Raw genomic sequence first — 23,284 nt, 5'->3', positions numbered from 1 at the left:
CCTAATCCAGATGGAACTGATGCAGACAGACCCAGGACAATTAACTTGTTTTATTATTTTATTACAAATGTACAGCTTATGAGTTTCCATTACGATTGACCTTTTTAAGTCATTGTTTTCTCTACTTTATACAGTTTTTAACGTCTTCTGTTAAAAGCTAACTCTCCCGTCACCCATCTCCCAAAGTGTAGAGCTGTGAAGAAACACAGGGACAGCAACAGTACAGGCCACGGTGCACTGCCGATGGCTGAGTATCAGAAGTGTGTGTGTATAATTCACTGGCTGCAAATTTAATGTTTGTACTCGTGGAAGGCTTGGTCCAGCTGATAAGTGTTGAGGGTGTGTGTTTGATGTTGAAAAGTATGTGCTGAATTCTGGACATGGTGAGGGTATATTAAGTATGTCGGACATGAACTGACGGAAGCATTTAACATTCACTCTAGAGGCACCCTACGTAGTGTCCACAAACTTAGGGAAGGACTAGTCCATGTGCGTTTTAGACCCTCCTGCTCCCGCCGTTGAGATGACTGTAGTGCTAAGCCAAAGTGCGCTTCAGACCTTTCTAATTGCCCTATCCCACATTGAACCCCTGCATCCTGCACCTTATGTACCTGAACTAAGACCTTTGGAAGAGTGCAGTACATAATTTAGATCCTACTTCATCCAGCTGGTGTTTGAAAATAGTGCAACTAAGACCACACCTGGATCAAACTGTTGTTCTCACTCTTCACTTCCTGTGGATTCTAATAGGATCATTAATATGTACAATATGACTACATAAGGGGTAATACCACAGCATAACCATACTCACAAGACTTAAAACATCTACAAGTACATCAGGTGGCAAGACTTAAGAGGTGAATGAAGATTTGGCCTGAAGCTCACTTGGGCCAACGAATAGACATAAATATCTCGCAAACATAACCCTAACATATAGTTTAATATAAAATATAGCATGAAAATATATGTTCATATATATGGCTCTAGTCTAAAACCTGGGCGATCATGATTGAAGGGACAAGCTTTTCTACTGGCCCCTCTGTGTGTGTGTGTGTGTGTGTGTGTGTGTGTGTGTGTGTGTGTGTATTTCTGTTGTTTCAGCAGTCTGTACAACATCACTGTAACTCAGCCAGTCAAACAGAGAGATGATGATGTGCAAAGGCATTCAATATCAAACAATGATACATTTCAAGAGTCTTTTGGACATGATTTGTTTTGACAGGGAACAGAGAAAAACACTCCAACCTCGTCCTACAGAGACATGTGTGCAACTGTATGAGAGACTGAGGAACACTGACAGTCAGACACCCCAAGTGATGATCGGGGGGAAAAGTGAAAAACAAAACATGAATAAAGTGGACAGAGAAGTGCTGAGGAAAAGCATCAATCTCTCAAAGTGTTTGGGGCTAATTAAGGTCTAATTGCTTCTTGCTTAAAGGCAGCAATACAATAAAAGAATTGAGATGTACTGTAACCGCTGTTCGAAAGATGAGGTCATTGTTTCAGGCAAGTAAATTGAATGTGCAGAAGCCTTCTGAGCAATGAGCAGGATTATAGAATAGACCAATGCAAGAACAACCAACTAGTAAAGCCACAGACACTTTGAGAAAAGAGCTGCAGAATCATTAGAGAAAGGTTAGAGGTGAATCTAAACTAGAAGAGGACGGTCCTCCTGGCAGCTAGCAAAGACTTTTTTAGATCCCATCTGAATCTTTAGTTACAGATATGACCATATTTGTACGGCACAGTACGACAAGATTTAAACCTACAGTAGGCTAAGTGCGCTATCTTAAAAAACAAACAAAACAAAAAACAAAACAAACATCTTTGTTCCCAATGCTGTCTCCCATTAGCAGAGTTCAGAGACAATGAGCTAGAAGTGACAACTTCTGTGGCCCGGATCAGCAGGCCGTGACAGAGAATCAATCGGAAAACAGAATGTGGGCTTGATTGTGCTTGCCACACAGTCTGAAAAGTGAAAGTAATACATGGCAAAGTAAATCAAGCACACTTGAGGTGGATGAATCAATTTCAAATGAACAAATTTTCATTTTCAAATGAATGATGCAATGAGTATCTCTCACCATATGTCTGCTCCAGGTTACTAGATCTGGTGCTTTCCACAGGTCTACTTAAAGCTTAAATGCAACATACCAGTATGTCGTGTCAACTTAATTTGACTCAAAGTTTTTTTGTTTTTTTTAACATGCATGTAAATAATGGATGCTGTGTAATACAAGCACCCAGGAGCACACCAGCCATGTCAATAACATACCGTTTTAAAGCAAGACCGGGGGGTGGGGGGTTAATCCTCATACACAAGCTGGACCAAGTGGTGCGCTTGATTTTATTATCCTGCTTGGCACAGCAAAAATGAATATGGGATTGATTCGATGAGATGAATCCACTGGTGCAATTAAATGAGGCAAACTGTAAGATAAATCAAGCGCAAAAAGACAGCTGAGGATACGTGGAAAGAGCATTTTGATCCAGGTCCTGTCATAATGCACCAAGGGGCTTTCGGTCTGACAGAAAATCTTCCCAAACACCCACTCCCCTTTGGCAACTGTTCAACCCCTTGGCCACAGGACATCTTACAACATGAAACAACTGTCACCTAGAAACGGAGCACTTGAGATATGTTGAGGACCATTTCACAGGTTTTTTTCTTTTTTATGTGTATGCGTGTGTGCATGTTTACCTCAGTAAGGGGTTGAGCACATACTCCCACCTTTCCCCCTATTCCACTAAATGAGAATCATATTTGAGACAATGAAATAAACATACATAAACAGTTAAATCAAGATGACAGTCAGTAAAAATATCAATACAAAAAAACAATAGGCATGATAAACAATAACAATAAATCACAATTATTCCAGTGTAAGTGTTTTGTTTTTGTAAGTCAGTATTTTTTGTCCTCAGAGGTGCAGACCAAACCAATCTGCATATTCAAAAGAAAAAAAACAAAGAAAAAGAAGAGAGAGGAAAGAAATTAAAACATGCCAGATCATGCTGTGTACCACCAACAGGGGGGATGACAGGTCGGAGAAAAGCTGGAGCCCCCTGCAAAAGCTAACCCAGGAGGAAGCATCTGAGATCCTGGGTGGGGTGTGGAGAGGGGATGGCGTTAGATGGATCCCAGGGGGTCCTTCGCTGCAGCGGGAGCTCATCCTGTACGGGACGATAGAAGCTAGAGGGGCCTTGTGTCTGGTTGGAGAGAAAGAGGGGCAAAGGAGCAGACCAAAGAGGAAAGAAGAGGAGGAACGTCCTTACTCCTCACAGGATGGAGGGACGGAGATGGTGTGGAGTATGTCATAGTTGGTCTACCTACTTCCCTCTCTCGCAGAATACACTTCCTCCCTCCCCGAATAGAGTAAACAGGGAGAGGGAGGGATGACGAGTGACAGGTGAGAATAAATAAAGCGGTAACATCTCAGGTTCCAGTTCACTGTACATCACCACCATTGTATTTCACATATGCTTATCACAGTTTGACGGTTTATTATACACATCTGATTCCAACTGTTTATTTCGGTTGCTCCAGGCTGTAGTTCCCATGTTGGATCCTCTCACTCGTCTTACCCTACTTTCACTTCCACACTTGTGGAATTCCTCCTTTTTCAGTCCTCTGTAGTGTTTTAATTCAACAATCAGTGCTTTCATCTGATTCCTTTCCATGCATGTTCCAAACTTCTCTCTACTTTTTTTTCTTCATAGTGCCCATCATTCTCTCGGTCACTCCCCCTCCCTAGTCCTCCCATCTTTAGTTTGATCATATTATCCTTCTTTCTTCCTCTCCTAGAAGCCCCTCACATCCCTCTTAGCCCACCCATGCATTGATCTGTTCTCTCTCCCTCTTCCCTCTCCATCCAACCATCCATCCATGCATTTGTTGGGTCACTGTTTCTTCTCACGAGTGGTGATGGTGACCAGTTGCTTGGCAGCCTTGGCGATGTCGTAGGCGCACTGGATGACCTGCTGAGTGAGGAGTTGGTAGTCCACTGCAGGGGCCCCAGGCTCCGAGGGCGCAGCCTTACGGCACTCCACCTGCAACCTCGAGGCACTGGAAGCCAACAGGCGGAGGGAGCAGTGGACTGCATCTAATGCTGGGCGCTACAGAGAAATGAGGGGAATTAAAACCCACCTCACATGGATGTGCAGAAAGTAAACAGACGGAGGAAAATAAAGAGAGCAACACCCAGACAAACACGGAAAAGAGACACACACAAAAGGGAGAAATGAAACTTACTTTAGGGAAGAGTGAGGCCATCTCAGTCACCGCAGAGTGGATCTTCTCAGAACAAGGGACAAAGCTATGGAAGAGGGAACTGAATTATTTAACTTGGTAGCCAACACATAGATTGCGACAAAAAGGTTGTTCTTGGTGCTTTCACACCTACACACGTCTAGTTTAATTAAAACAAACTGGTTAACCTGTTGATTGAACTTGATCGATTTGATCAATGCAGGCATTTTCCTTAAGCAATCAGACATTTAATATTTTCTCCTACAGAATTTCTGATTAAAAAAAAAAGATGTTCTGGTGCTAGATGTTACTGTAATTCGATGTGTTATTCAGTAAGAAGGATGAGATTGCACTTGCCAGCAAGGATATAATGAGTAGTATTTATTCCCCAGATGACAAAATGTTTTCCATGTCTCTCTTTTAATCTCTCTCTTGTGTGTGTATCACCCACCTGTCGTGTTTGAACTCCTGAGCAGCCCTCAGCAGCTCCTGGATGTTCTTGGTCACTTGCTCAGTCTTCAGTATGACATCCTCTGTGCAGGGCAAGGTGGGGTCCGGCTCCCCCGCCTCCCCGCCCCCTCCCTCCTCAGACTCCCCGCGACCTTCCTCCTCACTGCTGCGGCCCATACTGAAAAGAACAAAATACACTTTTACTAATTACCACCTTGGACAAAGCAAAGAGCTGACGGTGAAAAAATTGTCATCTTTGTGTGTACAGTGACTTGCTGCGAATCTGACCTTAGTGAGAGATCGTACGATTGTGTGTTGTCATAGTCACTGTCTGTGCCACTGCCATGTTTCTCTGGTTTAGAGACCTGGGGAGGGAAACACAGCAACATGTTGGATCATTACAGTTATCACACACTTCACCAAACCTCCTTTGCTGTTCACTCCTGCAGAGCTACAAGTTCAAGCATTTGTTCTCTGAAAAAGTCGTTTTAAAAACAACAAATCTGATTTATTGTGGTTGTTTTTCTAAACAATATAAATTATCTGGAGGTGTTTAAATTTGCAGTCAAATTTGAGTAAAGGGAACACTTTCCATCTTTGGTTGTTGAACATCTGTAGTCTGGACTTTTCTCAGAGAACATGAGAGACGTTAGAGTCCATAGTCCAAGGCCCTGCAGTATTTGCATTTGCCGAAAAACAATGTAAGCCTATATTCTCAACTTCCTGAATGGACTGAGTGCAGAATCATCAGAGTAGGAAAATCCATCGAAGAAACTGTAAACTTTAAGAACTCACCATGTATCTGCCCATCTCTGTAGATCCAGACAGATGCTGGCCTCCATACGGTGTTGGACCCCCTGTGCTACCCTTCCTTACCTGTGAAGAGACGGGTAGACAAGATTGGACAGAGAAGGCAGAGATGGAGGGATAGAGATGAGATGAGAAAGAAATTGCGAAGAACAGGAACAATTTGCAGAAATAAATAAACAATGAAATGGGGAGGGAAAAAAGAGAGTGGGGACAGAGAGAAGAGATGTTTTTATTAACAGTAGAAACACAAAATGAAGGAGCCCGTGAGAGCAGTGCCAGATCAACTCAGCAACTCACCCATCATCCTATCAAGACTAAAAGCCTCTATAGTTATCTAGGACTAAGTTCAAAAAGCACGCTAAACTAACCAGTGATGAACAGCTACACATCACACAGCGCATCTAAGATTGACTACACATACTATAAACTAATGTTGATCTCCAGTACTAGGATGCATAATAAGCAGAAGTGGTGCACAGTGCGAGAATCCTACATTTGAAGACGAAATGACAAACAATGCAATGACAGACAGAATGCTTACATCCAGAGGATGCACGGCTGCACTGCAGTGAGCAAGAGACAGACAGGTGAGGAGACAGACAGAAAGAAAACAGACAAACTGGTAAATCTTTGTGTAACGAGATGATGAATTGGATACTAACTTATCATCCATGGAGGTTTTCTGTAGTGATGAGTGATTGTGTGTTTGCATACTGTAGCTTCATAGATGTTGCTGTAGGTTAAATGCTACTAAATGCATTTAATCTGTCTGTCACATTAAACATTTTAACTATGATATAAACCTTTGTTCGGAGATACTTTTCCATTTATGTCCTCTTCTCTCTCTGTCTGTGTGTGTGTGTGTGTGTGTATCACTCCCTTGCAGCTTCAGGTTAAGCAGCAGGAGCTAACTGTGAGGTCAAAAATGGTTGAAAATGTAAAGGTCAAAGGGTGCAGAGCAGGCTAGAGAGCAGAGCATCAGAGACGTTGCCAGGCAACCAAACAGACAAGACAATCCCTTTTTCTTCCATCTTTCTCCTTCAGGTCACAGTTGTGCACTTCCCCTTTTATGGTGCTGAAAAGCATACTTTGAGGTCTGATTGTCCTTAGACATTTAAATGGGGATTATGCACAACTGGACCTTTCAAAGAGAAGGACTGGGAACTGAGATGCAGGGAGAGACAAAGTTGAAGGGAAAATAGAGTGATCAGAATTGGACTGTCACCCATCAGTCAGGCCAAAGAGAGCCAATCAGGGCCACCAAAAGGAGGGTGGTAGGTAGAGTGGGCCAGGGGGAGTTCTAACTTACGCTGGGTGTGTTGAGGGGCTGCAGGCGGGCTGCCAGGGAGTCCAGGGCTGGGGGACCATGGGCCGTGGGGCCGGGGGCCGCCCCTGGCTCGTACATTGAGAAGGCCTGGCGGTCTCTCCGGTGGGGATGGGAGTGGGGGGCGACTGAGGAGGGCACCGAGAGCCCCGGGGGGTCCGCTCCTTGCCCAAACCCACCCAGACCTCCTCCGCCTATTCCTCCTCGCATCACACCCCCTTGCCAGTGGCCTCCTCCCCCTCCTCCTCCACCAGGGCCCCCTACCCCATGGCCGGCTGCCCCCCCAGCCTGCTGGCCCCCCCGCAGGGCACTGTTCTCTGTCTGCATCCGTGTGATCTACAGGAGAGGAGGAAGGGAGCAGGAAGGGATGAGAGGATGGAGGGAGGGATGAAGGGAGGGACATGGGGAGGTTGAAGGGAAGGGAGGGGGTTGTCAACTGAATCGTCAAAAACAAGCATCCACAATCGCATGTACATTAAAAGGCTCAGACAGGGCTTCATGTATTAATTGACATCAGTACTGGGGAGGGAGGGAATGTGTGTTAAAGACACTTCAGTAAGGTAGATGTCAAAGAAGGGATTAGGTCTTAGGGAAGGGGTGGAGAGAAAGCTAAACCCCTGGATATACACATAGTTTGGTTTAGTGGGGTGAGTGAGGGGTAATGTGGGTTCACCTGCACTGGTGTAGCATTGACTACCAACTAATTTGACACAATTGTTTGTTATTTGCAGTGTGTGCTTAAGTATTTGCTTGTACACATGCACGTTTGCCTCAACTCTTCACTAAATCTAAAGGGACTAGGAGAAGACATGAATGAATCATGGATCATGGGTCACATAAGCTGACACTGGCAGACACTAATGAATACATTAAGCTAATGATAATGAATCACAAAAATCCAAATGAAGCAACAATTAACAATAGATGAGCATTATTAAAACTAAACTAAAAATGACAGCTAAAATGAGAATGGGTATTTGTAGCACCTTCGATCCACATGAGGATGACAGCTGCTTTAGTTTTTAGATAACACCTAAAAGCTGTCACCAAATTCATCTTCCAGAGACAACAGTGTAGTAAATTGATACCCTGTCAGGAAAAATACATCAGCTTGCAAAGATATTAAAATACTGACTTGTCTCTCCATCATCCTGCCCTCGTTCTGTCTGAATCACTTGTTCTCGCGTCACCAACCTATCTTCGTCACTTTGTCTTGTTTGTCTTCAGCACACCCCCATCATCTCTTATCTGATTTTATATTCCAATCTTTCAAAGAAAGACTTTATGGCAACCTTTTTTGCATCATCCCATCTCTCTTCCTAGTTCCCTGTTGCTCTCAACAATTTTTAAATAAGATTTAAAATTCTGCATATTTTAACCCCATGACCTTTTTTGCCTGATTTATCCCTGCCCATCCCCTCTTAACCCCTACCTCCTTCTGAAGCCGCCGGAGTTCCTCGCTGAGGTTGTTGTTAACCTTCATGAGTTGCTGCACCTTGGCTTCTGATGAGGCCAGGGCCTTCTTCACCTCCAGATACTCCTGCAGGGTGATGGGACCATCTGACAAGTCTGATGAGTCCATACTCTTGATTGATGGGACACACAGACAGAGGGGCAAAAAAAGACAGACGGAAACATAGACGGGTGGAAAGTGAGATACAGAAGTGAGGAAACTGACATCATGAGATTCATGAAGCTATTGTAGGGTCAAAATCCAATTTCTTCCACATTATTTTCACTCATACTGTATCTAAGACTGCAGTTTTTATACCGAGGTAAAATGGGGATATACAGTATGAATCGGTGCCCTTTTAGCTGGGTAAAAACAGAGCTTACTGTCTGAGAGGAAGAGGGCTGGCCTGCAGTGCTACAGCTGATCACGCATATAAAGACAGTAGAGTCTTAGTTCTACTCTCAATACACTAACCGCCCCCACTTCCTGTGACCGTGGAGCGTGTTCAAACTCAGTCCTATACCACTCCCTATAACTCAACCATTATAAACATCTTTCATACACTATTCTTCAAAGCTCTTTGTTTTTAGTTTATCCATCTCCTACCCAAACCATGTCTATTTAACTTATATGTCACCACTTAATGCATATATGCGCTGACATTTGATACTATGCTATTCTTCAATCTTAACAAACACAACAAAATAATGAATGCACATATTTCAAGTATAGAGATGGGAGCCTTGGGCTTGTAGTTTGTCAGTATTTTGTCCACTGAGCAAAATAAGTGCACAGGAAAAGGAGAGTTACTGGTTTAGCTGTTGTTTACTTTGTCTTTTCTACCACTCCCACTGCTGCACCATTTCTCCTCTGTCTCTTCTTCCCTCCCTCTACACACAGTCTCTCTCTATGAACAATGCCCCTCTGACAGGGACCCAGAATAGCTGATGATGTCACTCAAGAGCTATGTGGCAGCTCTGACTGTGGCCACTCCCCGCAAAGCATGCTGGGACAAGCAGTCTTAAAGAGGAAAGCTAATAGCTAATATTTACAGACACTAAGTGAGAGGAATAGGACTGACTTGTTGATTAAAACTGCTAGTGAGACAGCATGTGCAGATTTGTGTATTAGTAGGTTTTACCCTGAAAAGGCTGTCGCATATTATCAAAGCTACAGAAGTAATAGTAGTAGTCAAGTACTATACCTTTGCACGGTTGCTACGTTGTGTGTTGTTGTTGTTCTGGGTGGTGAGCTCGCTGTCGGTGTCTTCATCAGATGCTACACTGTCGTAGTCATGCTGGTCATCGTCGATGCCCAGGTCCAGTGGGTCTGGCAAAAGGAAGAATATGCTCCTTTATTATAGTTCTCTCAGTGCAGAGTATATCAGCCCTTCTCTTTCCTTTCATCTCCCTCTGTGGACTGTTCAAACTGATAAGACTGCTGACTGATTTTGGACAGCTTTCACCCCTTCTTATTTCAGTGGGGGTCTCTATGTTGGTTTCAAATAAGAACTAGTTGTTGATGCAGAGGATGTAAGTCAAATGGCTGTACAGATAAAAATGTGCCACCTTGTCTGGCACAAATGTAAGTCTCTAACAATAAATCCTAAAAATCTCTTTGTCTTTTTCACTTTTTTTCACTAAATTGCTGGACCTGGCCTGTTCATCGTGTTGCTGTTCTAAAATGTTTTTAACTACACTGTTGTACTGAAAGGTACCAGAAAAAGTCAAACTGACCTGTATCTACCCATATAAGTGACTAGAATAAGTGTCCTTGTTTTTTTTTTTTTAGATATTCTTGAAAAGGCTGTATAATCCCCTTCAGCCTTCAGTCCTAATCTCTCTGTCCTTTCATCCCGGTGTCTCACCAGTAGGGCTGCTGAGACCTTTTCCCTGCTGTCTCCTTTTGGCGTCACTCAGGATGTCGATGATGAGCGTAGCAAACTCTCGAGCGTTGAAACGGGCCAGCTTCTGACGGCCCTGAGAGAAGAATGAGTCAAAACACAGGACTTGGATTATTATCTAAACACATGCACACACTGACATGACTGTCTGAAAAATTCTATCTAGAGTTGCGCAGTATGCAAAAAAAAAAAATCCAGCCCACAGTCAGTGCTTCAATGCCTCTGTGACGACTGTGGTCAACTACCATGTGCTGTGGAAAAACACAGTCATACTGAGCACTCACAACACACACAAATACACACCATCACAACTGTGCTCATACATTCACAAACATTAGCAATGAAACATAAACCGTGCAATTACACAAGCATGCTGGCATCCATGTATGAGAATAAAAAGGTCAGTTTCCACTGAAGTGCTAGACTGGAATTATTACACACAGTGATGTGCTATTCATAACACACCACTTTAGAAGACAAAAGAAGGTAAAAGGTTCAACTCCAAATGTGTTTTGCCACCATAAATAGACAGTAGTTCCTAACCACAGTGAACTGCCCAATCAGAGCAGAGCAAACGTGGCAATGTGGGTGTTTTTTATGTGTGTGTATGCTTGTGTTAAAAGTCAATGTTTACACTAATGAGCCATGAGGAGAAACTATGTGAGAGGACATATGGGAATTCTCTCTCTCACACGGACAGTGAGGGAAAGAGGGAGGAGAGGAGAGAGGGTGAAACACAGATGGATTACATCTCTCCTCCTTTCTCACAGCTGAAGTACATCCCTTGTCAATTTCACACTCATTCTCAACTTTCCCCCAAAAACAAACACACTGTCTCAGATCACAAGGCTCTATTTGTTTTTTTACTTTGTGTTTGCAAGTTCTTTCACCTTTGTCTCTTCTTTTAGTTTTGTTATCATCTTCAGGTTACCAATGTTTTTAATTTCCTAAGCATGCGTGTGTTTATTTGCATCAGCCAAATGCAAATGTGTATGTGTATGCCACCTGTCATTATTTGCATTGTATGCATGTGTGTGTATGTTTACCTGGTTGCGTGTGGCAGAGTATTCAGGATTGACTGGTAGGAAGGGCACTGCACTGCGTTCTGTTACCAGAGTGCTGTGGTTCTGGGTCGTAAGCCATACTGGAGACAAAAACATGAAGCAAAAAATAAGCCTGTGAGTGTGTGTAAGTGTCTTTATGCCACAAGGCCATATTGGCTGGAACATGTGCACCCAAACAGTCCATCCGCCCCCACATGCATTGAGACATAAACAAAGTACAGTATAAAAAAAAAAAGGAGTCTTAAAACTGGACTCCAGCCTGTATAACGCGTTGTGCTCTGAGCCCTCCCACTGTGTGCAGCTGAATGTGTGTATCCTTGCCACTTACCTGCGGTGCTTCTGTTAGAAAGCACAATTTGACTGCTACTGCTACTGAAGAAACAGGAAAGATGAAAAGGAAAAAAGAGAAAAAGAGAGCAAGAACGAGCAGAGGAGGAGGAGGAGGAGCAGGAGAGAGACTCAAGAATTTCTGAGGCACTTCCTCACTCCGACTTTCCTCCTCCCTCCCTTACTCACTTACTCTCTCCATTTGGCCTTCCTCTTCAATAGTCACTTTCCTTTTCTCCTCAATGTCTCCTTCAAATTCACTATCCTCTCAATAACTATTTTCTCTGTGAATTTTTTTCTCTTGCCCCTTTTCCTCTCAAAGTTCATGTCAACAATGTCATGTGAAGGTGTTTTATATTTTTTCCAACAGATTTTTCTACCTTATAGAGTTCAAAACAGGAGAGTGAGCAGGGAGGAGATGAGGCTTACCTGCATCATTTTCTCTACGATCCACCTCGTCATAGACATCCATCGCTAGCTCCTCAAACAACCGATTATTGAGCTGTCACACACACACACAAGCAATTGACCCTAGATATATCAATGTGTATTTGTGCATACCAAGTACAAAAAGCAGCAGTGTGAAAAACAAGAGAGAGCAGAAGGAAACAGGCATGATGACAGACATCTGGCCTACAATTTTTAAGATTTTACTTGGCATGTCTCATTTTCAGTAAACCATCTTTTTCCAATTTTTCCAATAACTTTTGTGTCATGGTTTGTGACTCAAGTCCTTCATATGTTGATAACTGACCATAAGGTCTCAGTTTCTGGATTAATAGCATTCTGTGGGCCTAAACAGATGGCTCTGGAGCAGACAAACATATATTGGCATGGAACAAAAAAATCGGGCCGTTACACCAACTGTTTTGCACTTTGCACATAACATTCAAGTACACAAGAAAACTAGCTCAATTTTTGTCTAAAAACTGTCAGTAAAATTGTAATGTAAGCCATGATTTTAATCTCACACTTCAACCCAACTCACCGCTTGGAGCTTCTTCTTGGCGGCCTTGGCCAATTCTGAGAGGTCCAGGCTAAAAAACACAGATGATGACAGTCAGACAGGCATCAGAGAGATACAGGGGAATAAAGAGACGGAGGAGGAGGCAGAAAGGAAGATGGAAAGATGGAAAGAGGAGTGAGAGGTGAGGACTGGAAAGGGTGTTTCACTAGATAGAGGGGGGGGGGCATTTGGGGTGGGATGTGTTGGGTATCAGACAACTAAAAACTTACTAAACGCTGCTATAGACTATGTGAGTTAATGAAGTTTTATTACACAGATAATAAAAGGAGTTACACGTCAAAAGTTTTACTGTATTATCTGAAATTTTATTTTAGGTAGACTGAACTTATTTCAGGACAAACCCTTGTTTTTGTGGCCAGAAATGTTCACTAAGGATATATGCTAATGTACAATTTAAATATATGGAAATGTCTGGTGTGATTCTCCTGAGCACAGCAAGACTTTGCTTCATACTGAGGCCCTCTGAACCTCTATTCCCTAAAAGCCTCTAGTCATCTAGACTTCTTCTCTCAGAACTAACTGTACACTAACTGTTTTCTTGTGATAACACTTCAAGAAAACGCAGAACAAGAAGTTGGCTTGCTCTAGTAAACAACAGGGAAATTTAAGATGGGGTGGCAGAGACAGAGGGGATTGAAATGAAGGTAGAAATTCTGGGAAACAAAAGGAACAAGGAAAGTAAAGATACCTCTGTGTCGGGCACTTAGGACGAGCTCTGGCTCCACCAAGCGCAGCGAAATGGAGAGAACAGAAAACGAGTGAGAAAAAGGAAGAAACAGACAGAAAGAGGGGTAGAGAAGCCACATCAAAACAGCTTTAGTTGTTGTTATCAAAAGGAACCATTCACCAGAACAGATGCAAGTGGAGTTAGACGGCAGCTCAGGAGCAAGACCCACTTAAGTAACAAATACATGATGAGGTGTGTCCGGTTTAGCTGCCTTACATGTACATTTATTTAGTAGTACATATTTTTCAAAGTTCTTCTTTGCCCCAGCTGAGAAAACACAGCACCAATCAAATATTTGAAAGAAGCTGAGCCAAGTAATACTAAACTTGATTTATGATGGCCTGACTGGGCACTTCTGCAGCTCCCAAATCAAACCTGCAGTTTAGGATTCATAAACCAAGCACACCTCAAGTATCTAAATCATCAGATTTACCTGGAATAGCTTAGATCGGCATTTACAATAAATGGCCAGTGTTGATGGAGATGCCAAAGTCCTCCTTTATCCAACTCTTTTTTTTGGGTGGAGTAATACATACTATTGTGCCACCCTCTGGTCAGAACACTGAACTGCATCAGTATCAATTAATCAATGTGAGGGAGATGCAGTGAAAAGAAGCAGTCATAGAAGTAAAACAAGTCAGGTAACCGTAAAATTCAAGGATAACAAAGAGGCTTCATGCAATCAAACCACACCATGCAACAGGGTGTTCATAATCATTTTGACACAAAACAATAATGTCATGGTCCATACCTGTCTGCCATTTGAGGAATGATATAATGGCCATTCTTGTGATCTGTGGAGAGGAGAGGAGAGGAGATATTCATTGTTATGCTTAGGGACATGTAAGCTGCATATGAACTGGTAGAGTGAGTTACCTGGACGCCGTCCACAGAGGTAGAAGGCTAGCCTGTCCGTCAGCTCATACTGACACTCCACAAGCCGCTCTGCTAACTCTATATGGCCCGCCTGCCTGGAGCACACAAACACAGATTGTTCTATTTTCTTACTGTTTTTACCTAATTGAACTCGCTTGATCCCACATCATTCTCACAACGTAGATGTGATGTGAGATTCCAATTAAATGCTAATTGTGTTATCAATAAAGTGCGTTTCCACTGTCTTGTACCTTGCGTAGTCCATAGGCGTACGTCCATTAATGTCAGGTGCTCCAGGGTCTGCACCGTACACCACTAACAGCTCAGCCTGCAAGATCTGACCTGCCTTGGCTGCCACATGGAGCGGGGTAGTGCCTTTTTCCTGGAGGGTCACGTATACACACAGTCAGGACAAGAGGCCTGGCATAAAGAGAGTAACTGTACAGCAAGGCTAATTGCAAGATGGAGTGAGTCAGCAAGTAGATTTTTTCCTGACCGGGTGGAAGAAGTTGGCCTGAGCGCCCAGGGACAAGAGCCGAAGACACGTCTCTAAACTCCCCGTCCGCACACTGGAGTGAAGTTGCTAATAGAAAAAGAAAGGAGAGGGATAGAGGAGAGAGAGAAATAGAGAGATGGGGGTGGAAAGATTAAACATCATGGAGAGACAAAAACAGGCAGAATCCCCATATTAGCCCAGTGGAGCTCCAAAGCATTAGAGATCATTATTACATCCTGCTGTGTCATTCAGATCACTTCCTGCCAGGGGGTGTTATCAGTGAGTGTGCATGTGTGTGTGAGTAAGTGCGTGAGTACACACACATACACAAGCTTGTTTATGTATAAGGTATCCCACTGACATCTATAAAAGAAACATCCTTTGTGCTTACACATGCTGTTGTACTGTATGGTGATGACTGCATAAGCTATTTAACCTGAACTCATTAAGTCTTGGCCTTCAGCTGTGAAATACTGAGCCCTCACCTTACTGAGGTCCTTGGTAGTGACGCCATCATCATCACGGCAGGGCAGCTTGTGCACAAAGGCCAGCATCTGGTATTTGGCTCTAATGAACTCTGACTTAGTGGGACTGCACAGGAGGAGAAGTTAAGGTGGTTAGCACAAACCCAGAGCTCAAAGGAAAACAGGTTAATCTAAGGATAAAATATATTACTTCTACTACAATTCCTGTCAAAGTAACAATTTAGTTATGCTATGCATAAGAACGTTTCTTCTGATAGCCGCCCTGGATTCTTCTTTTTGCAAATCACTCTCAACATCATGTGTATAGACATGTACTCTAAATTTTTGTTTGCACAGTTCCCTGTGGGATTTGAAACCTGTCACAAGCTAAGGTTTGCGCTTGTGTTCATCTTTTCAGAAACTAAAGACAATGCCATTCCATTTTTCATTCGATTACACATGCATGAAGACCATCTTCCATCTTCAAGTAAATCATCATGGAAAAAAGGACAGAATGAATTGTGCATAAATTGCAAACAATTTTCAATCAATTGATTTGTATTTTGACTGAAAAGTTATTCATTCTTTGATTTCTATTTTTTTCTCCTTTTGATTCAAGGTGAAAAACAAAAAAAGACCATCCACTCTCTTTACAAATAAATGTCTTAAGTAAAGGACTAGATGCCAGCAAGACTGCTCTTTCTCAGTAAGTCATGAGCGTGGTTTCTTCTAATTTTACTTGATAAGTACAGACATTGCTGAAAAATACAGGAACTCCCTCCTGATGGTGGAGATAATTGATCTCCAGAATGAGCCAGAATTGACAGGTTACTGCTGGATTCCTTCTGGTTTTACAGACATAAACACAGTATATAATACAGTACATATGAAGAGGTTTTGTAGCTTCAGCGAAATGAGCGGATTATTTCCTACAAGTCCAATTCTTGATATCTTGACCCTCCCATAGCCATATTTCAACCAAGGAAGTACTACAACACTACATTAGCAAAACCTATACGGTGTTTAGTTAAATAAGACACCCTCTGAGAGAAGATCAAGATCAATTAGGAAGGTTATCCAAGAGGAAACTGTTTGGAGGTCATTAAGGAAAAACTGGGTGCAATTGATCCTTGCTAGTGAAAACACCAACTATATTCAGAAAGGTTATGTAATATTCCTCTGAGATGATAATTTTGACAGGGCCCCCCCCTCCCCTGTCACCTTTGCTGGGGAAAATATATATATTGTGATAGTGTTGTTCTGTGAATCTTGAGCCTGCAGGGAGTATACTTACTGGACTTTGTCCTGGGGGTTGGGTTTCCTACGACCGCTCTGCACCTGAGCAGGGTCCAGGAGACTGTGTTCCCATATGGAGTTGGCCCCGTTACTGGCCAAGGTCTGAACCATCTGAAACACACACACACACACACACACACACACACACACACACACACACACACACACACACAGTCGTGACTCAGTGATGGTTAACCAGGTACAAGAAAATTACCACCATCACAAGAATCTTGTTGAGTGGTAGGGTCTGAACTTATTGCTATTAAGATGATCAAAAAGCTTAAAAGAAATATATACAAGAAAGGTTCGGCTCTGAATTTAACATTGATGGAGAAATAGACAAACTTTTGTAGAAAAAATAAACACAGATAGAAAAACTAATGGATTGAAATGGATTAGCATCCAGCCATTCCCTGCTACTGTTTCCTTTTTCCTCACTCTTCATTTCTCTTCAGCCTTACCTGCAGTAATGCGGGAGGCCATCCGCTGTGCCTCAGGTGCTTGACTATGGAGATATGACGCCCTAAACTGCGGTGGACCGAACAGCATTCATCACAGATCAGGACCCCTCGGTTGATACTGGTCCAGCCTGGGTCTGACGGACAAACAAGTGGATGAATTCACATGCTTTGTAAACAGGCTGTTTGCGATGGTTAGTATGTTCAGCATTGCAAAGAATCTTAAGTTCTTCACCACAACATTCAGTTTAGTCCAGGCTGCATGAAAATGAAAAACTCCCTCATACAATAAATCCCACAATATCCTAGTAGCACAGGGTCGAAATTACAGTTTACTAAACAACACTATGGTACCATTTTTCCTAGAAAGACATGTGCTCTATCTACACTTCTATCCTGCCCGGATTTCATTCAGGGTTAGGTCAAATATATGATCCCTGCAGTAAGAAATGTTTGATGAAATAAGTCGATATCTAGGTAGCTACACAAAGTGAGCATAAAGATGAGGAGCAGCATAATGTGCAAAGTACAATGTTCCTCTGTCACCAAGACTCCAATCAGATTTATAAGTATTTTAGAAACCACAAAGGGATGTGGAATCTTACAGTACAATGCATATTGACAGCAAAGTAGGGCTAGATTTTACAGGATATGCATCTTTATAATCAAATCAAATGGTTGTGTTAACACAACAGTTTTGTAATGAATAGAATTTCAGAAAATAAAGAGTTACTGTATTGTACTGTACAATCAGGACAAATTGAATTTTGCAATAATAGTAGTGATTTTTTCTTACAACCATAGACAGTATTTAGACATTAAAATTCTCGAAAGTAATATTTTCAATATGTGTAATTTTTCACTATAAAAATACGAAAAAAAGACTCATGAATAATCAGCCAGCCTTTGGGAATTGTTTTAGCTACAGTTGGAAGATGCAATATACCAAATACCAGGCTGAAGCTGGAGCATACACACACTGTATATCATATATGCTGAGTTGTTCTCTAATTCTCCATAGCTCAGCTCACTCCGTGAGTTGTTACTCCCTAATGAACTAATGCATGCATAGAGCCCAGCTTTGATAAAGTGCCTACCAATGGTGGGCTCGCTTGATACTATAAAGATTTATTCAAACCTAGTCACCTCAGTGTTGTACAAAAATGCAGAAATGATACACAGTAAGCAAGGTTGAAGGTCAGAGTCGAGCCAACACAATTTTTTCACATTTTGTTATGTTGCAGCTTTATGTTAAAATTGTTTAAATTAATTTTTCCCTCATGAATCTACACTCAATACTTCATAATGACAAAGAAACCAGAATTTTATAAATGTTTACAAATGGAGAAAGTATTCAGACCCTTTCCTCAGTACTTAGTTGAAGCACCTTTGGCATCGATAACAGCCTTGAGCCTTCTCAGGAATGACACGACAAGCTTTGCACATCTGGATTTGGGGATTTGGGGATTTGCTGCCGTTCTTCTCTGCAGATCCTCTAAGGCTCTGTCAGGCTGGATGAGGACCGTTGGTGGACAGCCATTTTTTGGTCTCTCCAAAGATGTTCAATTGGGTTCAACTCAGGCCTCTGGCTATGGCACTAAAGGATATTCACAGAGTTTTTCCTAAGCCACCTCTACATTGTCTTGGCTGTGTGCTTAAGGTCATTGTCCAGTTGGAAGGTGAGCTTTCAGTCCTGAGTGCTCTGGATCAGGTCTCCATTCAGCTTTCCTGCAAGCTTGACAAGACTCCCTGTCCCTGCTGCTGAAAAACTGCCACCACCAGGCTTCACCGTTGGGATGATACTGGACAGGTGATGAGCAGGGCCTGGTTTCCTCCAGACTTGATGCTTAGAAGTGAGGCCAAAGAGTTCAATCTTGGTTTCTTCAGACCAGATAATTTTGTTTGCACAGTCTGAGAACTTATATAGACAGGTGTGTGCCTTTCCAAATCATGTCCAGTAAACTGACTCAATTTACCACAAGTGGACTCCAATCAAGTTGTAGAAACATCTCAAAGATGATCAATGGAATTGCAAACTGAATTAAATTTCATGTCATAGCAAATGGTACTAACAATACCAAACGGAAATTACTATAATTCGGTTTTTACATTGTCATCACGGGCTATTGAGTAACTTGATGAGTGAACAAAATTATTTTAAACACTTTTAGCATAAGGCTGGAACATAACATAATGTGAAAAAAGTGAAGGGGTCTGAATACTTTCTAAGTGTACTGTATGCTCTTACCCATTTTGTAAAATAGGATAGGAATTGATGTGTGTGAATGAGATGAGGATGGGAGGGGAAGCAACTAAGGCCAATGTCAGTCTACCAACACTGTCTAGTCACAGAGTCTGGGCCATGTTTATGCCCTCAGGACCCTGATGTGATGAGCAGCTTACAACCAACACAGTCTGCAATATCAAAACAAATACACTTACATGCACTTGATGCATGCACGAATACACACACATCTACTATCTGCATTAGTCACTCTCAGGCCGGGATAAAACTGTCTGGGCTTAGGGTATTAATGGAGCTAAAATTGTCCATCATCAGATGAACTGACATGCTGTAAGTTATTCTGCCTGCAGAAAAAAGTAGCAGCAGATCCAAAATGGTTTTGATTAGAGCTATAGCCTAGTTTAGAACAGTAGCCCGTAGGCTTTAAAGGCCGGACTGCAGCAATTTAATTCCTTAATCTGTGTAATAAATATAAAAACTCCCACAGGCTATGCTATCTGCTTGGCTCACTGGATCAATATGAGGCTACATCATTAAGCTATTAGACCTGGATAGACTATTGGCAGCAGTGTATTGGCCAAATCTGCAGCATGACATAATTTAGCCTAAAGTTGGTCTAATTCGTAAATACAGCATTGACATTTGTTTTTATAACTGTCACTTAAGCCTACATCAAAACATGTATTATAATCACTATTAATGGTGAATGATTGACATTTAAAGTCTGGAAAACTCTTGCTGAAATTAACACTGTAAATGCTGCATGTATTTACATAATTTGACTGTTAACTGGTAAATTTTTAACGGGTCGATTCATGAATAACCATTATAATATCCATGAGCAACATGTAGGTCTAATTGTAGGTCCACGTCACCACAAGGTTGATTTCAATTCACACATTATTCCCTCTAAGGTCTGCTTTATAAACTAAACCAAACACTGGTCACAACATCAACAGCATTGACATCAACATGACACAATATACAGATTTGACACCACTGTCAAACTGCTCTAAATGCTTGCACAAGAGCCTCATTTTCCAATACAATTACATCTGTGTTCAATAAAGAGTTTACCATCATGACAACATGATTCATTGTTGCAATAAATCCTGCAGATTGCCATGGCATGACATTAAACCCTTCTGAGGCTTGGCTAGGACTGGGAGTATCAGTTGTCCTTTGTAGCTATGCCATCAAGTTATCCCCTAGTATGACACAAAGCTGGGTAGTAGGGAGGTGGCCTGTCACCAGTGGCTAGGTCAGCATTTTGCAGAACACACTGCGTGTGTGTGCATGTTGTCGTAAGGAGGGGCTACATGCAGAGAGCTCACGGTAGAAGAAATATACAACCAATTAACAGGTTCATTAACACAAAAAAGATGACCACCCTTATGAAAAATTAAGTCATTCCGTCTTTAAGAAACCCAAGTAAATATTTCCTGATAACAAACATGTATCTTTTCCTTTTCTAAACAGAATTAATTTGTCAGTGACATAACACATTAACCATAGTTTAAGTTGCTTTGGCAATCAAGGAAAGTGGTTCAACTGGGGTTGGTTAGTGATGGTCAGATTAAAAGCAACTGAGAAGGCAGGAAGACAGACAAACAGATGCTGAAAGGAAGGTAGCAGCAGGGATTAGGTTCAGGTTGTAAAATCAGTAGCAAGGTGTAGCCAGGAAGCTCTTGAACACTATTTTTGAACATTAGGGCCCTAAAGCTTATAGGCAGTTTTGCACAACTCTCTCTCTCTCTCACACTCACACACACACACACACATACACTGCTATCAGGGGGGGCAGCTGTGAAGAGAGCAGCTGTTGTAATGCATGTTCACATGAATGAATGCAAAGACCACACACACACACACACACACACACACACACACACACACACACACCAATAAACAAGTGCTTCAAACTAAATATGAGGGCATGTGAGGCTACAAATGCAAGGCAAAGACAAGGGCGGGGGATACCAAGGTTGTTTGAGCAACGAGGTAAATCTAACCTACAAAAATGAGTGTTGATTATAGCGGTCATAGATATGTCATACACAACAGTGTGGGTAACATGCTATGCTTGCATGACAAGTGAACTTTCAATGTTTCTTCTTTACAACTTCACGTTGCATCAGGCTAAATATTCCAGTTTAGGATGGTTTTCAAATAAATTTGCTCATGTAAATTCCCTTAGCGTTAGTGACTATATCATTTGACAAGTGTGGAGGAGAAGTGCGAATATAAAAGCGTGGTAATTATCTATAAACATTCATCCAGTAACTTATTTTTTCAAGTTTTTGATTCATAAATCTACGTGTATTTTTAAAACTAATAGCAGGTACCGTCAAAACGACTGGCTGGTAGCTGACGCGTTAGCTGAATCAGCTTAGCAACAACTTGTCGTTTAGCAAAAGTTAGCTATGCTAGCTAACGTTGTAGCTAAGCTAGCAACGCTAGCCAGCTACACAAACTAAAAACGCCGCAGTCGTGTGCTAACAATGACACAAAAATTGAAATATCACAATGATACTGTATGTTAGTTCATTAAGTGAACGCTGAATGTTTAATAATAGCCAGCCATGAAGTGAGTCAAAATCGCCAGCTCGTTAGCCAGGCTAAGCTAACGTGTTAAGAAGTCTGTCCCGGTCACGAAAATCAAAACAAACGTCTCTCCAAGTGGTGAGGCGACATAAATCTGACACTCACATCTTTCACTGCAGCAAACATACTGTTCGCCCTCACATATGGCCTTGGTCAAATAAATATACATACCCATTAGCTATATTTGGTACATTAACGTTTAGCAGCTATTAGCTAAGGATATTTCCCGTTGTGATAACGCCTATTTTCACTGTTTATTTTGGGCCTAAGCGACGCTTGGAAGCCCTGGCCGTTTTCCTGCTCTGCGGACCCGCTGACAGTGACAGCAGCCTCGGCCCTGTTGTCCCACCATATCGCCCTTTCGACGTATTGTTCCAGTACAGTTGTCTATTTTGATCTATTTCCCTCCTCCCTACCTGGCGCACTGCAGTCGGCGCAGACTTCTGTCCTTTGTAGCTTTCTTGACATCTCGAAAAGTGGCTGAAATCGAGAGGTTGATGTCGGCGATGATGTGGTTGCTCGCCCTTTTCCCCCGAGCTACCGACCGACGTCTGCCGTCAACCGATGCGGCCCCTGAATCCCCGGAAGCCGGGTGGTGTGATCGGCTTTCCCGGCCAGCTGACAGTTGAATTTCCCGTTTGTTCCTGCGGTCTCTTCGCCCACGTTCACTACTGAACTCCAAGTCTAGTGGTAAGTTCTGTGAACATAGTTAATGTGACTGTTTGTATGAACCCTCATATCGGAATATTTACTAAATCTGTTCTCCGCATTGCCTGCAACTCACCGAGGGACGGCAGCTTTCTACCTGTCAGTTTCCGCACACACGCCCAACATCCCTGCAGCCTACCTATAGAGGGGCAGGGAGGGGTGAGGGGGCAAAAAATAATCTTGTCATTCATTGAAAGGTGAGATGAATTTCACAGACACATCAAAACAGAATAGTAAGTACAGAAAGTTAATTCACTAATATGTGTAATATTCACTGACCAAAATGTTGGTAGACATTTCTAAGCATAATTAAGACAACCTATGGACCCATTCCTACACTTATTATCTTGAATCACAATTGTAATTATTTAATGTTAATATTTACTGCAGATATTCTACATCTCTGACATTATGCCTTGTCATTAAACCGGCAAACTAGCCACAGATTAGAGTATCACATGGTCCCTTTTTCCCCTTTGACTTTTTTTATTATCATTATCATTATCATTATTACCTACAGTAAACAGACAAACACCCACTCACCTAAACCTGGACATTCAAAGAAAAAAAATGATTTACATAAAATAAAATAAATTATAAATAGCAATAACATTGTATCATTAATAAAATTGAAGGACATAGAACAAAAGCAATAAATGTTTTAACCTTTAATTTATTGATGCATTTAATTATGTAGTGTTTTTATGGTCTTTTTTTTTTTTTTTTTTTTTACCTCTACAGTATATCACTACTTCCTGCGGGGGGATATGGCATGTAGTTTCCTTTTAAACATTCGTATATGA

General features: G+C 42.0%; 1 protein-coding gene across 2 annotated transcripts; it reads right to left on the bottom strand.

Moving 5' to 3' along the window:
* Positions 1-35: 35 nt before the first annotated feature.
* On the bottom strand, positions 36-22,577 carry git1 (G protein-coupled receptor kinase interacting ArfGAP 1). 2 transcript variants are annotated; one of them, XM_023408141.2, is made up of 21 exons: positions 22,190-22,577; positions 16,928-17,061; positions 16,465-16,577; positions 15,192-15,297; positions 14,707-14,793; positions 14,462-14,592; positions 14,211-14,305; positions 14,086-14,128; positions 13,296-13,322; positions 12,569-12,617; positions 12,010-12,082; positions 11,236-11,333; positions 10,154-10,265; positions 9,491-9,615; positions 8,266-8,418; positions 6,819-7,169; positions 5,495-5,575; positions 4,988-5,064; positions 4,701-4,877; positions 4,253-4,316; positions 36-4,116 (listed from the first exon to the last, which is right to left on the bottom strand). In XM_023408141.2, the coding sequence occupies exons 1-21, from the start codon at positions 22,239-22,241 to the stop codon at positions 3,901-3,903; spliced, it is 2,364 nt and encodes a 787-aa protein (XP_023263909.1). In that variant the 5' UTR covers positions 22,242-22,577; the 3' UTR covers positions 36-3,900. The 2 variants fall into 2 exon arrangements, with proteins under 2 accessions (XP_023263909.1, XP_087030604.1); XM_087174478.1 differs by lacking the exon at positions 13,296-13,322.
* Between the last annotated feature and the right edge of the window lie 707 nt (positions 22,578-23,284).

The sequence above is a fragment of the Seriola lalandi genome, unplaced genomic scaffold (assembly GCF_002814215.2).
Source record: "Seriola lalandi dorsalis isolate HSWRI2012SDOR001 ecotype SW California unplaced genomic scaffold, Sedor1 jcf7180002054355, whole genome shotgun sequence".
Taxonomy (NCBI): domain Eukaryota; kingdom Metazoa; phylum Chordata; class Actinopteri; order Carangiformes; family Carangidae; genus Seriola; species Seriola lalandi.
This window is presented reverse-complemented; position numbering and strand designations above follow the sequence as displayed.